General features: G+C 38.2%; 1 protein-coding gene and 1 long non-coding RNA gene across 2 annotated transcripts; one reads left to right on the top strand and one right to left on the bottom strand.

The window, feature by feature from the left end:
- The first annotated feature begins 58 nt into the window (after positions 1-58).
- Positions 59-13229, top strand: matk (megakaryocyte-associated tyrosine kinase). The gene is made up of 12 exons (XM_044129366.1): positions 59-474; positions 3469-3582; positions 3700-3815; positions 6113-6332; positions 6883-6976; positions 7114-7179; positions 8105-8204; positions 9297-9381; positions 9955-10028; positions 10141-10336; positions 10730-10816; positions 11319-13229. Exons 2-12 carry the CDS (start codon positions 3469-3471, stop codon positions 11544-11546), a joined length of 1380 nt encoding a protein of 459 aa, XP_043985301.1. The 5' UTR covers positions 59-474; the 3' UTR covers positions 11547-13229.
- Positions 5881-6799, bottom strand: LOC122838613. Its single transcript, XR_006371927.1, has 2 exons — positions 6551-6799; positions 5881-6363 (listed from the first exon to the last, which is right to left on the bottom strand). It is a non-coding gene; the product is annotated as an uncharacterized LOC122838613 (long non-coding RNA).
- Positions 13230-15184: the final 1955 nt, after the last annotated feature.

Genomic DNA, 15184 nt, shown 5'->3' with positions numbered 1-15184 from the left:
AAAACAGTTGTATTAAAGGCAGGCGTAGAAGTTGCAGAGTGCGTCACTTCTTGCGCCGCCTTTTCTGAATTAGCGGCACGTTTTTTCCCAGTGTTGAGGAAGTGGTCCGCACTAGAAGACGTCCAGGATGTCGGGCTGCAACACATACGGATCCAGCTGCGATGTCAGCGCCGTGGGAGCTAACTGGATCTGGATTTAGGAGGAAATCGGGCTCTTTCTGCTGACGATTTAAAGTCTCGGCGTGTTTTTGTTTGTTTTCTCTGATCTCCGGCTGTCCTGAAAGCGGTTGTCAGTGTTTTCAGAGAGCTGCAGGTAGTGAAATATTTATACCGAGCGGACGGTGCAAGCCGTCAGCGCTTCCGTGCTCAGTTTGTCCGACACCTCCAGCTGCATCATTACGGGATTACCTTTTGAGTTTGTCACTCCAGTTTTCCGCAGGATTTCTGAACAAAGTCATCAAAATTCTGATGCAAGGTGGGTTCAGTTCTTTAATCATCCCATTTTGTCCCATTTAAGGCTTGGAAAAGTTGATGTGTTTGTGGCCAGGGACGTTACAAACCGTCAACCAACTCAAATTGATGTGTAAACAGTGTCTCCTGAAAGATATCTTGTTTTTTTGTGTTTTTTGTTTGTTTGTTTTTTTAATTTCTTTTTAATGCATAAAATGCATGAATTTACCACACTCTCATCTAAATTGGATTGTAAGTCCATACTTTGAGTAGGCCACTCCAAACCCTTCTCTACTCTGAGCCATTTAAAAGGTGGGATTGTATGTTGAGTTTACGTTTGGTGGGACATGGTCTGTCAGGATTTTCTGCTGTGAGGGAGAATAATGTCAGCTTGCTCCTCGAGAAACACAACAGATCCTTTTGTAAAAGCTGTGTTCAGTTTACACCAGATGCAGAAGGTCGCACACCTTGCAGAAAGCTCCATTGCTGCCATTTTAATGCACAGTCTACACACCAGTTATTTTCCAAAAAAACATGGAGATCATGAAGATGTTTTTCAACAATTATGAAAAGGTTCTTTTCACCTTGAAGCTCTCCAATGAAATCTCCATTCTTCCCAGTGTCTCTTTTTTTATTATTAAAACATAAACAATGACCTTAACTCAGGAAAGCGACATGTTCTTGATTCTTCTGGAGTATTTTGTGACCTCCTGGATGAGTCATGGGGGTAATTTTTTGCTGGATCCAAAGCTAAATAGCTTCTCATAAACTTCAATAAGTTTAGAAACAAATAATGCTCTATGCACTCTGCTTTTAAAACGATATTGTTTAACAGAAGGGAATTGTTCAAGGAGTGGTCAGTGGAATAAATGAATAGTCTTTGCAAGAAGCCATAAAATGGTCTGGTGAAAAGGTCTCAATATATTTTAAATTATTTTGTGTGTGACAACCAAACCAGGCTGATCTACTGATAAACACTTTCACATAGTTACCAGAAGGTTTCTGTTTACGAGTAAAAGTTTAAATATCAGACCAACCTTCAACTTTTTATTGACTGCCAAAGTCACAAAGTGTTATGTTGGTGACGATGTAACAATTCATGCTCTGGTTTTGAGGGACAGTCAACAGATACACACAAACAAACATATATATATATGTTTAGTGCATATATAATAGTAATGACTCTATAATCACTTTCCAAATAGTTTTTTTTTCACAGTTTTCTTGCATAAAATAGAACAGATTTGCAGTTTTGTCAACTTGTTTCCTAAAAATACAAGCTTTAAAATTCACTCTCGATGTTTTTCCCAACTCAACAAACTCATTTTTCAATGTATGAACTGTGTGTGATTTAGTTTTAGTGGAATCCTAATACAAGCATGGCTCCAATTCAGTTTATTCAGCTAAATTCACAGTATATCAAACTGTTTTTATGAGAATTGTGAGGTTCTGTTTATCACAGAAGATGGTCGGATAGATTGAAAGGATGTGAGCGTTACTCAACATGTTTTACATTGACAGTCTTTTACAAAAAGGTTCTATTCATTTACTTCCACTAAACTGTAAAATAAGCTTGGGTACACTTTTAGTTTTGATACTTAAGTGACATAAATGTAAGAATATGGTTGCATGTAGTTGGAGACTAATTTTCCTCAAGATGGAACCTGTGAAGTGCACCAGTCCCTCCGGCTGTAAAAAAAAAATCCCACAACATGATAAAACTTTATTAAGATTAGGTTTTCATAGCAAGCTTCCTCCTTTTCCCCCCAAATGTAATCATTGTTCATTACGTCCAAACATTTGCATTTTACAATAATTAGACCACAGGACATGTCTTCAAAAACTAAAGTGTTTGTCTCTGTATGCATGTTGTCCAAATTGTAATCTATCTTTTTATTATTGGTTCTTCTTCTTTCCTGAGTCTGTATAGGTATCACTCATTCCACTCATATAATAGGACTTTGTCCTCCAGGTCAAAGGTCATTCAGATAATAAGACAGTCTTACTAGCTTCAACCAGAATCTCCTGGAGGTGTTTTTGCTTTAGTTCTGGGGTTGATGTTTGCTTTTCATACCAAAATGTTCCTTTCCCAGCTGGGCATTTCCATAGCATTTATGCATAAATATAATAATAATAGTCGGCCATCTACATGACGATGCCCAGGGTCCTGTGGTCAATGAATTTTTAGACTGGTGTGATATTTTTTTTTCTCATTTTAAGTGCACAGAAAACTAAGAACATGTGTATTGATTTTAGACAGAAGCAAATAACACAAAGAAAATGACAATGATTAAAGGCCAGACAGAAAATTACAAACATCTTGGACTGTTTTTGATTAGTTAAAATTTACTTGTCAGAGAACTTGCAAATAAAGGGCCAGCAGTGACTGTTTTGCCTAAGAAAACTTTCAAAGTTTCAGATTTGATAAGTCCATGATGATATAATTTTTTATCTGTGCTGACCTTTTCCCTTCTCTATTGGTTTCTCAACATTAGGTCAAAAAATGCACTTAGAGTAACAAGCAACAAGATCTTAAGAGTTGAACAAGATGATGATGATGATGATGTGCACTGCTGGCTCTCTTCCTGTCCTGTATGGAGTTATATTTGATGCTGTTTGGCACATTGTATTGCCCCTCTGTTTTACTTCAATTGCATGTTTCTTAGTTTTATGTTTTTTTTATAGCCTTTGACACATGAATAAATTGAACTGAACTGTTTGAACCGATGAGTGTGCCACTTCCAGGCATCTGGTCTTGGATGCCAGACATGTGGGGAATCACAATTGTGGTATATCAGCTGATATATATATATATATATAAAAAAAAAAAAAAAAAAACCTCCATGATGTCAAACAAGGAAGCAGTGTGTTTGAGAGGTGGCTTTACTGACATCCACAGTTATCAAAGTAACTTCATCGTTTCATATTAACCTACCAGAAGCTCAGAAAGAATTGGCATCATCATTTGAGCGAAGATACGGCTGATGTTACTATTATTATCTCTCCTCTCCCCCGGCAGATGAACTGGGCTCCTGGTACTCAGTGTGTAGCCAAGTGTGACAACAGGAAAGCTAAACCTGGAGAGCTGCTCTACCACAAAGGAGACATTCTCACTATAGTTGATACAAGCACGGTACTACCTCACCAAAAATCTTTAAAAGTTCACAGAATCTGTAAAACCAATGAGATGCTAGTTTGAAACGACTAACACATTTTTTTATTTGATGAGAAAACTTTGCTTGTTGTTCAGAGGAAAGGTTTCTATGCTGCCAGACACAACACCACTGCAGAGGAGGGGCTCATAAACTCCAGCAATGTGCGTGAGAGAGAGGCGCTACGAGTCGACCCCGGCCTCAGCCTCATGCCGTAAGTCTCATCATCCTCCTCGATTCTCACGAAATCATTTTACTGATCATCCAGTCAAGTCTCAAGTCAGACCCTTGAGCTCTGCGACTGTAGGTGGTTCTGTCATCGTGTCTTTGAAGCTTATCTGGTGACCACATTGTGTGGGCTGATTCTTGAGATGCAAGCAAACACCAACTACAAGATTAAGTTCTCAAACTTCCTGTTTTTTTGGTACATAAATGTTTAAAATAATAGTTCGATTTATTTTTTTAAACAATGTTCTTTATAAGTAAGTGATCAGTATCGTACCACAGACCAACTTACTTTTTTTTTAGCCTAGTTCTTATTGTTAAATTGATCTTTGTTTCAGTAACAACATGATGGTACCACCTCTGTACAAGCAAGGCCCAATTTAAAACAGGGCACAATATTACCAATATTGGTAATATTGCCTTAATGCGTTCTCTTTCTTTTTCTTGTTGGAGTTACTTGAGCAGAGTCTCAAACACAACTCTGACAGTTTGTCCTCAGTGGGCACAGAGTTTCATTTACACTTGCAAACAACAACTTCAAATAAAGCTGCTACTTCAATTATAAAAGTGCATAAAACCGCAACGTGTCTTTCAAAGAATCGTCTCTTTTTCACAGCCTCAGAATATCACCCTCAGTCTAACACTGGAAAAGATACACAAACCTGATGGATTGGGAACTGGATTAAATATGTCAAGTGTGGTGAAACAAAATCAGTTCTTCCTATAACAAGTAATTTTCTCAAGGTCATTCAGTCTCATTGCAGGTGGTGCTGCTGTGTGTCGAAGTGTGTTTGTATTGCGTTTGTATTGTGTGAAAGCTGCAGCGAAGCGTTTTGTTTTGGTGGCTGTGTTTTTGAATTAGGTGGTTAGTAGTTTAGCTAAGTTTCCTTTTTAAGAATGTGACCTTTTGGAGTTTAGTCATTTATGAATGACCATGCTTGTTTCTCTGGTTGTGGCTTGACCTTTATTAAGAAGAAGCTTAGCCTCTGGCTTCAACCAGTGGATGCTAAAGATGGATTTTTCCTGCGATCCGTGGATTATTTTCTACAAGGTACAGACAGAAAAGGAGTGGAGATGATTGTGGCTGAAGAATGTAAATTTAAGGAGACCACCAAAAATCTGGCAGGTGTGCTCTTTTTGTTTGTAAACTAAGATCCAGGGCTGATTCAAACATTGCCTCTCTGCTTGTGCCACATTACATCACCGAAGAAGAAACGTTGCCATCTAAAATGCTTTCAGAAACAACAAAGTCCCTTTTAGATCAGCAATAATTAATTCATGCGTTGCAGGCCAGTCTTGTACATCTACGAATTACGACAGAAAACTGTCATGAAAAAATAAGCAACTACCCGACTTACCGTATGTGCTCTCAGTGATTTTAAAGTACTGAAAATCAAGTTAACGCCAACCATGTCTGTAGCAGCCGAGGTGTGGAGGCAGATAGATATGTTGGTGTACAGAATCGGTCTTTCTCCACTTTTATCTGCAAGTCCTCGAGAGACGGAGGCATTTTTAACTCGTTTTTACTCTGCAGGAGACCTCCTACTTGCATGTAAATTCACATGTTTTTATTTCTGAGGTGAGAGAATAAGGTGAATATTACTTCAACTTCCTTATTACTGTGTTTATGCCAGGCGTTTTGAGGTGTTGCTTTTTAAGATTTGACATGTGTCATATGCACAATGAACAGACTATGCAAAGGAAGTGAAAGATCTATTTTTGTTGTTCTGCTGTATTAGGGCTGTTTCTGATTCCCTCTCGTCTCGCTTTGTGCTGTGCATCTTGTTTTTAGTGGGTTTGTGAGTGTAGGTTTTTTTTTTCCACATGTATCAACGCAAATAATTTCCAACTGAAACGATTAATCGAATTAACCGTGATCAATCGATTATTGAAATAACTAATTTAGTAATAAATTAATTGCTAACTGAAGGATGCAAACTCTAAAAATTGCCATTTGTTCAAAGAACAACACAGTCAGAAAAACAATTAAGCCAAAAATGAACAAAAAATTTACATTTTGCATATAAGATGAAAGAAATAATCAACAGATTGGCTGAAAGTATTTTTATTTTTTATTGCTATTGGATTTTTGACAAAGTGTTGTTTTCTTAATCAAAAAAATTATTGAATTGTTTGCTCATTGGCATTATTAGTGTATTTCAAATAACGTTTAAAAAAAGTACTGCAAAATGTGCCAATTTCTTTTTAATCCAATTAATCAGCAAATTGATCGCTAAAATAATCGATCACAGTCATTAGTTTCAGCCCTCTCATGTCTGTCCTCAGCTGGTTTCACGGGAAGATCTCCGGACCGGCTGCGGTGGGAAAGCTGCAGCCGCCTCAGGATGGCCTCTTCCTGGTGCGAGAGAGCATACGCCACCCAGGCGACTACGTCCTGTGTGTCAGCTTCTCGAAAGAGGTCTTCCATTACCGAGTGATTTACCAAGACAACAAGCTGACCATCGACAACCAGCAGTACTTCTACAACCTCATCGATATGATCGAAGTAAGTGAAACACTCCGGACGGCTCAGTCACCTTCAGAGAGAAAGAAATATTTTATCCCAGTTTAAACATAAGATGTTTCACTAAATCTCTGTTTTCTGCATTAAAGTGTCTACACTAAAGCCAGACATTGATATAAATTATCGTCCATTTAACTGATCTAACATAGCAATATGTGGAGCATGAATTCATGACAGTTGAACTAAATGCACTAACTTACCAAATATTGGGTCACAGCATAAATCCTCATCCCGTTTTACCCTTTTATGGTTTATCATGTCTGTGGCCGTATGGCGAGTCACACTGCAGCGTCCTTATCGGTGGGCCGAGTCACTCTGTAACTCACTCCTGCTGAGGAAACAGAGGGAGGGAGTGATACAGCTACTGGACTAACCCAGTGTGTCACAAACTATTGCCAGGCGATTTTTATTTTAGTTAAATTCAGGTGAATTTTGCTTTGTGGTAACACATGTGTATTCAACCAAACCAGCTCCACGGAAACAGACTACAGATATTCACCATCGGTGACTAATTTGGTTTTCTTTGATGCAGTTTTACTCAAAGAACAAAGGCTCCCTCGTCACGACTCTGGTGACGCCCAGGAAGAAACAAGGAGCCAAGTCAGCTGAGCAGGAGCTGTCTAAAAGTGAGCTCAGAGTCAAGCTGTGCCTTCATATTTTTGTGCAAAAACACAACATCGTGCACTTAGAAACAAGATGTCGCAAATGCTTACGCTTTTTGATATATTTGCAGTTGTTATAATGTTTGTTTTGGTTTTTATAGCTGGGTGGCTTTTGGACATTACGAAGCTCATTCTGGGAGAAAACATTGGAGAAGGAGAATTTGGTGGTGAGTTTTGTTTCTTCACACCGTGACAAAACCTGCAGGGTGCGGGGAGGAGTCAGGAAATGACAACAGGAAATATGTAATCTTTTTATGGTATCTCTGGTCGAGAAGTATTACTGAAACTGCCTGACATGAAACAAGCCCCACACATTATAGTAAAGCCCTTGGTAAATATGTTATTTATAGATTTGTGTCTTAAAAGTTTTCTATCACACCTCCCAAAAAGAATCTAAACTTTATCTTACCTTAAAATACATACAGCCAAAATCAGATATTTACGTACACGGTGTAAAACATTTTAATTTGATCTTTTTAATGTCAGTTAGGACTACAAAAAATTACTTTTAATCTCCAAATGTTGACATCATTTTCAACTCTACTCACATATCTCATATGTAATTGGTAGAATTGACTTTAATCCTGACTTCAGACTCCAAAATGTTGTGCATCTTTCTTCAAGCTTCTCAGGAAACTTTGCTCCATTATCAAAACATTCCCACAACATGATGGTACCACCTCCGTACAAGCAAGCTTCTTCTTTTTTTTCTCCCAATGTACGGACGGTCATTATGTCCAAACACTTGTCATTTCAGTTAACTCAGACCACAGGGCATGTCTTTGTCTCTGTGTGCATTTTGTGGAAATAGTAATCAGCCTTTTTGAGATATGAGTTCTTCTCTCCTGGAATCTGGAACTGTATCCAGAGACGAACTAGCGCTTCCACGAACTGTGGTAGATTTTCTCTAATCCACTAAGGGCTGAAACTTTATTATAGACACATATTTGCTTAAATATCCACAAGCAGTTTGCTCCTAAACCTCAGAGAATTGTCTCGTTGAATATAATCGAGAACATTTAGAGACCAGAGGAAGTCAGATTAAAACAAAATGTCTTAGTAGATATTAACTCTGTTATTTCCAACCCTCAGCTGTTTATCGGGGGGAGTACATGGGCCAGATGGTGGCTGTGAAGATCATAAAATGTGACGTCACAGCTCAGGCATTCATGCAGGAAACGGCTGTAATGACGTAAGTCCTCAAGCGTTTACCGTTTGAATTATCTTGGGATGCCATCAGGCGTTATCTATCACTTGTTTACTGCATAAAGCACACAAAGTTCTGGAGAATTTTACATATACTCATCATGGTCAAAAGCTTTGTGGTATTTCCTGGCTTTTAATGATTTAGCTGAATATATTTTTAACACCAAAACTTTGGGTGCAACTTTCAATTTGTGGTAGATTTCCTCTAATCCACTCGGGGTTGAAAATATATTATAGACAAATATTTGCGTAAATTTCCATGAGGAATTTGATCCTAAATCACATGCTTTTAATAACCATCAACAAACCTTTGCCAAACAAATAAATCTATTTAAAATCAGCCTGTTTTATCTATTCACGTCCAGTTTTGAAGCACATTTCGGCTCATTTGTGTCCAAGTTGTTCATTTGAATTGAAGAATTTATACCTAACTCTCCTCTGTTATCCTATTCACAATGTGCACCGGTATAAATGGCAGCAACACCTCAGCATGACGGTGCCACCGCCAGTGCTGCATGGCTGTTACAGTGTTCCTATATCAAACCAAAAGGAGTTTGGTGGTGAGATTTGAAGGTGTTGACTTTGGATCTGTGTTTTGGCCTCATTTGGTGGTGATGTTAAGCTTCCTTCACTGCACACAGGGACACTGGTGCCCCAGAATATTTCAGTTTATGATTAGCTTGAGCTTTGGTTGATTTTGGTTTGTTCCTTAACATCCTCACCAATTTCCTTTCTGCTGAGGAAAATTATTTGACTCAGATGGACACAACCTTGAAACACACTGCTGTTCCATCTGGATGTGTCTGAAAAACTGTTTACCAAAAATTACTGGGGTTTATTTTTTTAACCTGTGTGGATGAGAGAAAATCTAAAATTGAGTGAAGGTTTCGCAGCCACTTGTTTTTTGTTTGTTTTTTTTTTAAATCATAGAAGTCATTTCCTGCATTATCTTTAGAAAAGTTTGTATTAACATGAGATTAATACAGATGATAGATGTATATAAACGTTGTGCATCCATGCAGTTTGGTTCAGGGTTGAAGTTGGTTTCACTTCTCCCTGTGTGGTTTCCTTGTTTCAGGAAGCTGCAGCATAAGAACCTGGTGCGGCTGCTGGGAGTCATCCTTCACAAGGGGCTCCAGATCGTCACTGAGCTCATGACCAAGGTACGCTTAACGAACACAGTTAAACACCAAAAATGATTCCTTCCCCCTGTGGATTAAGATTATTCCTTTGTTTTGAGCGACTGGTGCCTTTGTGTGAGATTTAAACCTAATTGTGCCAGAGGTATGAATGAGTATTAATTATAATAAATCATTAAATAAATTGTTATTCTGGTAAATATTAAATTAAATCTTATCATCATTGCATCACCACATATAAAAGCGACATGTTCTGCTGGTTTATTTTTATTATGTAAGTAAACTACTTGTAAAAAAAGAAAGAAACTATTATTTATCATTAAACTTCTTCTTCTTTAATATAATTTTTTTTCTTTTACTATTTTTGTGCATTTTGTATTTGATAAAGTAGTTTTCCCTTCTATGTTGAAGACATTTATCACCGATCATTAAAAAAAAAATGGCATGTTTTTTTCCTGCCAGTTGAGGGCGCTAAAATGCAGGTCCAATTCAAACCCGTCCGTTAGTCTTATTTTCTCTTTAATTATCGACATGTTATGCTTAAAGGTTTGTGTTTACCTTTAAACTTTAGGTTTATGATGTGTTTGCATGTCGCAGGGAAACCTTGTGAATTTTCTCAGGACCAGAGGACGATCAGTCGTTGGCTCCCCTCAGCTGCTGCGCTTTTCCCTGTGAGTCTCATCAAACTGATCTTTTTATGTCACTTCTGTTTAGAGGGGACTTTCTAAGCAGATACCGATTTCCTCCACGTTGTGTTTTTTTCTCTGCACGTTCTGTGGTCAGTGATGTGTGTGAAGGGATGGAGTACCTGGAGTCGAAGAAACTTGTTCACAGAGATCTGGCAGCGCGAAACGTCCTGATCTCTGACGACGGCGTGGCGAAGGTCAGCGACTTCGGCCTGGCTAAGGTGGACTCCAAAGAGACGGACAAAGCCAAGCTGCCTATCAAATGGACGGCTCCTGAAGCTCTGAAGAAAGAGGTAGGCTATATTAATTCTGTTATCAAAAAGAACAATCTCCTCGTTTTACTGTTCAGCTCGCTTTATCTTGCTGACTGAAGGCCTGTCAGTGCATAAAGAGAAGACAGTAATTTGAAACATTCTCTGATAAATATATTGTCATTAATCAAGAACTGCAGACCTTTCTCTCACATGTTTTAGTCTTAAAATATCCCAACTAGAAAAAGGGGAATTCCAGCAGGGAGGGGCAGATCATAAATACCTCCACGCACTTTTACTGGGTCATAAGTCATAATTAGGAGGAACAACATTTTGTGTGAAATTTACCCCTTATTTTTTTCTTCATTTATATTTTGATTAACCGAAATCATCATTTAATTTCCTTTCAAATCTGTCCTCAATTTTTATCTGCAGAAGTTCTCCACAAAGTCAGATGTTTGGAGTTACGGCGTTCTCCTGTGGGAGATCTTCGCTTACGGCCGCCAGCCCTACCCTAAGATGGTACGTAGCATCTCTCTGCAGCGATGTTTGTGAATGTTTGTGATTTCACAGGGACTCCTTCAGCACACTACCGTAGAGCGCAGTAGCTGTTGGCACTCATTTGTTTTCATGCCAATAAATGTTGGTTACTAATTTGCAACTATCTGTAATCGTGTTTATGTAAAAAAGTCATTTGACGATTTCAGCAAATAGCCATCGGTTTAGATGAAGTACATAAAAATATAAAATAGGAACAAGCATCATGATGTGTTTCTGAGTAGTTTAAGTGAAGTGAAAACTGCTCTTCAGCTGCCTGAAGTATTTTTAGTCTATTTTTTTTCTTTCTTAATGACATAATCATAAATTACAGTTGTTGTTTTAAACTTAATAAACAATTCAAGAAAGTTGTGACTAGCATTCATAAACTCTGTCTCTCTTATGGCAGCAAGAATTGTCTCAGCTTTATTCTGCATAAGCTAAATTCTTGCTGATTCAATCGATCCTCTCTGTTTCTGTGCTTTAGTCTCTGAAGGAAGTGAAGGAGAACGTGGAAGCAGGTTATCGCATGGAGGCTCCAGAGGACTGTCCTCCTGGTGTTTACGCCATAATGAAGCTCTGCTGGGACCAGGAGCCACGGAAAAGACCTGGCTTCTCCAAACTGAGAGAAAAACTTGAACAAGAACTGAGTAAAATGAGCCCAAGCTCTGCAGCCGGGTGTCAAGAAGCAGCCAAGACTGGACTGAGGAGCTGAGTTTAAGTCAGTACCCAGCAGCTGTGAAGAACCAGCTCTCGTTTGGTGAAGACACTTGGGATAAAGACTCTTGAACTAATTTAATTCATGGATTGGTGAAATGTCAAAGAGATGATGAGGAGGAGCAAACCTACGTGGTTCTGATGAATTCATAAAAATATTTATTTCCTGTGTTTGAGGTTGACACCGTTTGGTCCAAACTGAGTCGTCTCAAAAGCTTCGATATAGATTCTCACTAAAAAAAAGTTAAAAACTTCTCGCTCAGTAGATGAAAATAGATTTTTCTTTATTTATAAAGCAGATTTTAAATAGCAGGTTTTGACCAAAGCGTAGGTCATAAAATTAACAAAAAGAAAGTTTTATACTGCTTTATAGTGTTTACTTATTTACACTGATAAGAAAATACATTTTATTTGCCTTTTAATGTGAGTGATGCATGGGACCAGATTATAGCAAAAAATGCTAATTTCCACCTGCAGTCAATGGAGAGATGGATGTAATCAAGTATGATTGAACAGATTATGAATTAGAGAAAAACCAGTGCAGTAATTACATCCATGTCTGATAATTTAGTATTCATATCTCACTAAAACCAAACAAACCAAGCTGCAAACCAAAAAGACAATTCCTAAAATATTTTCAGTACCTTCAACGATGAGCACAAAGCTTTAAAATCATTCTTAGAGTTTTCCAGACAACACTTGGACCACACAAATTACTCACGTTTTTTATTTTTTTGTACAATCTCCTCTTCAGTTCAACCTTATCAGTGAAGACACATTGTTGATGTTACCATTATAAAATAGCTTACAATTAAGTTTTGGCAAAGATCAATGTTATTTTCACACGAGGCGGAGCGTTGTTGTTAGCAGCTGCTGAAAGTAACTAAAAAGTTACTTTTAATGTAACTTAGTTACTTTCCAAATCAAGTAGTCAGTAATATAACTAAGTTACTTTTTCAAGGAGTAATCAGTAGTCCGATTAAAGTTACTTTTTCAAAGTAACTATGCCAACACTGAATGTAACACAAGACAACACAGATGGTCCAAACACTTCAAAAACAATTACTACACCAAGCAACTTTACTCCTTATCTCTCACTAATAATCTCTAGTGCCTTATTTTCAGTCCAAGCTGAACCTATTTTTTGTTCAGTTGCTGATTAAGTCGCTGCAGGGTTTTAATTCACTGCCATACCTCACTCTGTCTGAGAAGATTAGGTAAATGACAGCGATCCGGCAGCTGGGATGATGTGTATGAATTACTCTGTGCATTTGTAATTTAAAATAAAAGGTAATCTTCAGGTCTGAAACCCAGTATTTCCTAGTGAGGTGGTCCTTTAGAGCCACTGCTACACACCAAATCTTCAAGGAGAACAGCAGTCAGTCCAAGGCTATTCAAACCTCTTCTCCAACGTCTTGGTGCAAATTTTCCTCTTGACAAAACAACGTAGATCCACATAAACTGTAACGACAAAAATTATCACACAACGCCTCAATGTGGGTGTTCCTGTTTTATCAGAAGCATTTTGCTTTTGCTGTTTAGTGACTACATGTAAATAGTTTGTGTACAAATGCAACCAAATCATGTTGCTGTCTCGATTTATTTACACTGTTATGATTTTATTGCCACAAATTAAAGGATGTAATGTGTGGGTTTCAAACGTTGATAAATCTAAATCTTATTTTGTGCCTGAACTTAAATGATTGCAGCACTGGAGGGAATAAAATGCAAAATAAATGCAAAACAAAAAGAAAGCAGAAAGGATCAAATACCATTTCTGAACATGTGACACCAAAACCCCAATGGTGATAAGGGAACCTTCATGATGCACATGTGTTTTTATTTTTTGGTTTTATATTTGGATTCTTTTTTTGTTGTTTTGTGTCATTTGGATCATCTCTGTGTTCATTTCAGTGTTTCCCTTCAGCTCCTCTATTCTCTCCCAGGTTCAGTGTTTTCTGCTAAGCAGTCTAAACTCCCAGCACTTTAGAAGCCAATCAGTTTCATTTCCTCCTTGCCAGATCCTTGTTCACCTCCTCTCTTGTGTGTTCGTCACCTTATTCACTGGTAGGGGAACCCAAATGAAACGTTAAAACTGAACAACTGAGGTTCTCAAATCCAGATGTTTTTGGCCTTGATGCTAATTCTGGCATTTTTGCCAATATAAAGCAGCTACCGATTAAAAACTGAATAAAATGGGGCGTGCTGTGGTGGCGTAGGGGATAGCGCGACCCACTGGAGGCCTTCAGTCCTCGACGCGGTTGTCGTGGGTTCGATTCCCGGACCCGGCGACATTTGCTGCATGTCTTCCTCCCTCCCCCTTTCCTGTCAGCCTACTGTCATATAAGGGACACTAGAGCCCACAAAAAAAACCTGAATAAAATCAATGCATTGCTTACGTTTGAACAGTACGGCATTGTGGTTGTTACGTTTCTAATTTACACGCCAGTGATGTTCTGGGATGTTTCACATTAGGACCACATGATCAGTGCATAATTACTCAGCATTTTGAGGGATGTTTAACCTTCTTCAAACCTTTTAACATTTAGTTTGTCACACTCCTTACTGTTGAATTGAGAGGGAACGCTATGATGAGAGAGAAAGATCCTCAGAAATTAGATTGCAACAGCTTTCAAGTCTGAAAAGAGGCTTAAAAAGATCTTTAACAGTTTCACTGTGCTGAAAACTGTGTACAAGTGGAGGACATTTAGGACAGGAGTGACTGTCCAAATTCACACGGAAAGCAGACCGCAAGATGCTAAAAGAAGTCTCCAATAACCCCAAAATATGATCAAGGGAACTACAACAGGCTCTTGATAATGCTGATTGAAAGTCCTTGTCTTTACAGTTGATGCAGGACAGAGCTGCTGCAGCCAAGACAGTCATTTTTCACTGAAAGCGTCATTATAAGGATGGAAAAACACATAGGTTTCAGGTAAGATAGACTGAGACCAATAAAACAACACGCTCAATCTAGAACACATATTTACAGGACAAGCACAAGAGAACCGGCTGTAAAACCGGCTTTTTGAAAAAGCCACGATTAAAACTTGTCTGGCTTTTTATGGGTTGAACTGACGTACAGTCACAGACAGTAGACCGACATCAGTTTAGTTAGTTACATGGAAGGAAAACAAAGGTTTAGTGTTAACAATATGAGCATGAAATGATTATTAGAGGGAATGTAGTCACCAAAGATTATTTTGGGATGTTGATTTTACATAGAAATTCATCAGACTGTGTGTAAACATTTTCTGGAATAGAGCATAATTTTTCTTCAAGAGCCCAGTTAGTCCTGGTTCCTCCTATGAATTTATGTGTATTTATTTTAAATTAAATGACTGATTTTCGTCCACCAGTCTTCAGATACATGGGGCACTTTGATTCAATTCGTTCAAATGTAATTTCTTTCATGAGACTAAGTCTAAAGGAAATGAACATGTATTCCTGTTTTCTGTCCCCTCTCTGAATATTGAGATTAGATTCGTGTTATCCACTGTCCTCCAGGGACATCTTTGGCTTTTGTAGATACTCAATATTTTTCTGCTTCACTAATCTTGGGGGAAACATTTTTAATGATCCGTACGTTTCGTGTACTGCAGGCCACATATGTCTTGTTTGCTTTTTTTTCATTAT

This window comes from Gambusia affinis, linkage group LG10 (genome assembly GCF_019740435.1).
Source record: "Gambusia affinis linkage group LG10, SWU_Gaff_1.0, whole genome shotgun sequence".
Taxonomy (NCBI): Eukaryota; Metazoa; Chordata; class Actinopteri; order Cyprinodontiformes; family Poeciliidae; genus Gambusia; species Gambusia affinis.
Note: the sequence above shows the minus strand (reverse complement) of the source record. Positions and strands in the feature narration are given on the sequence as shown.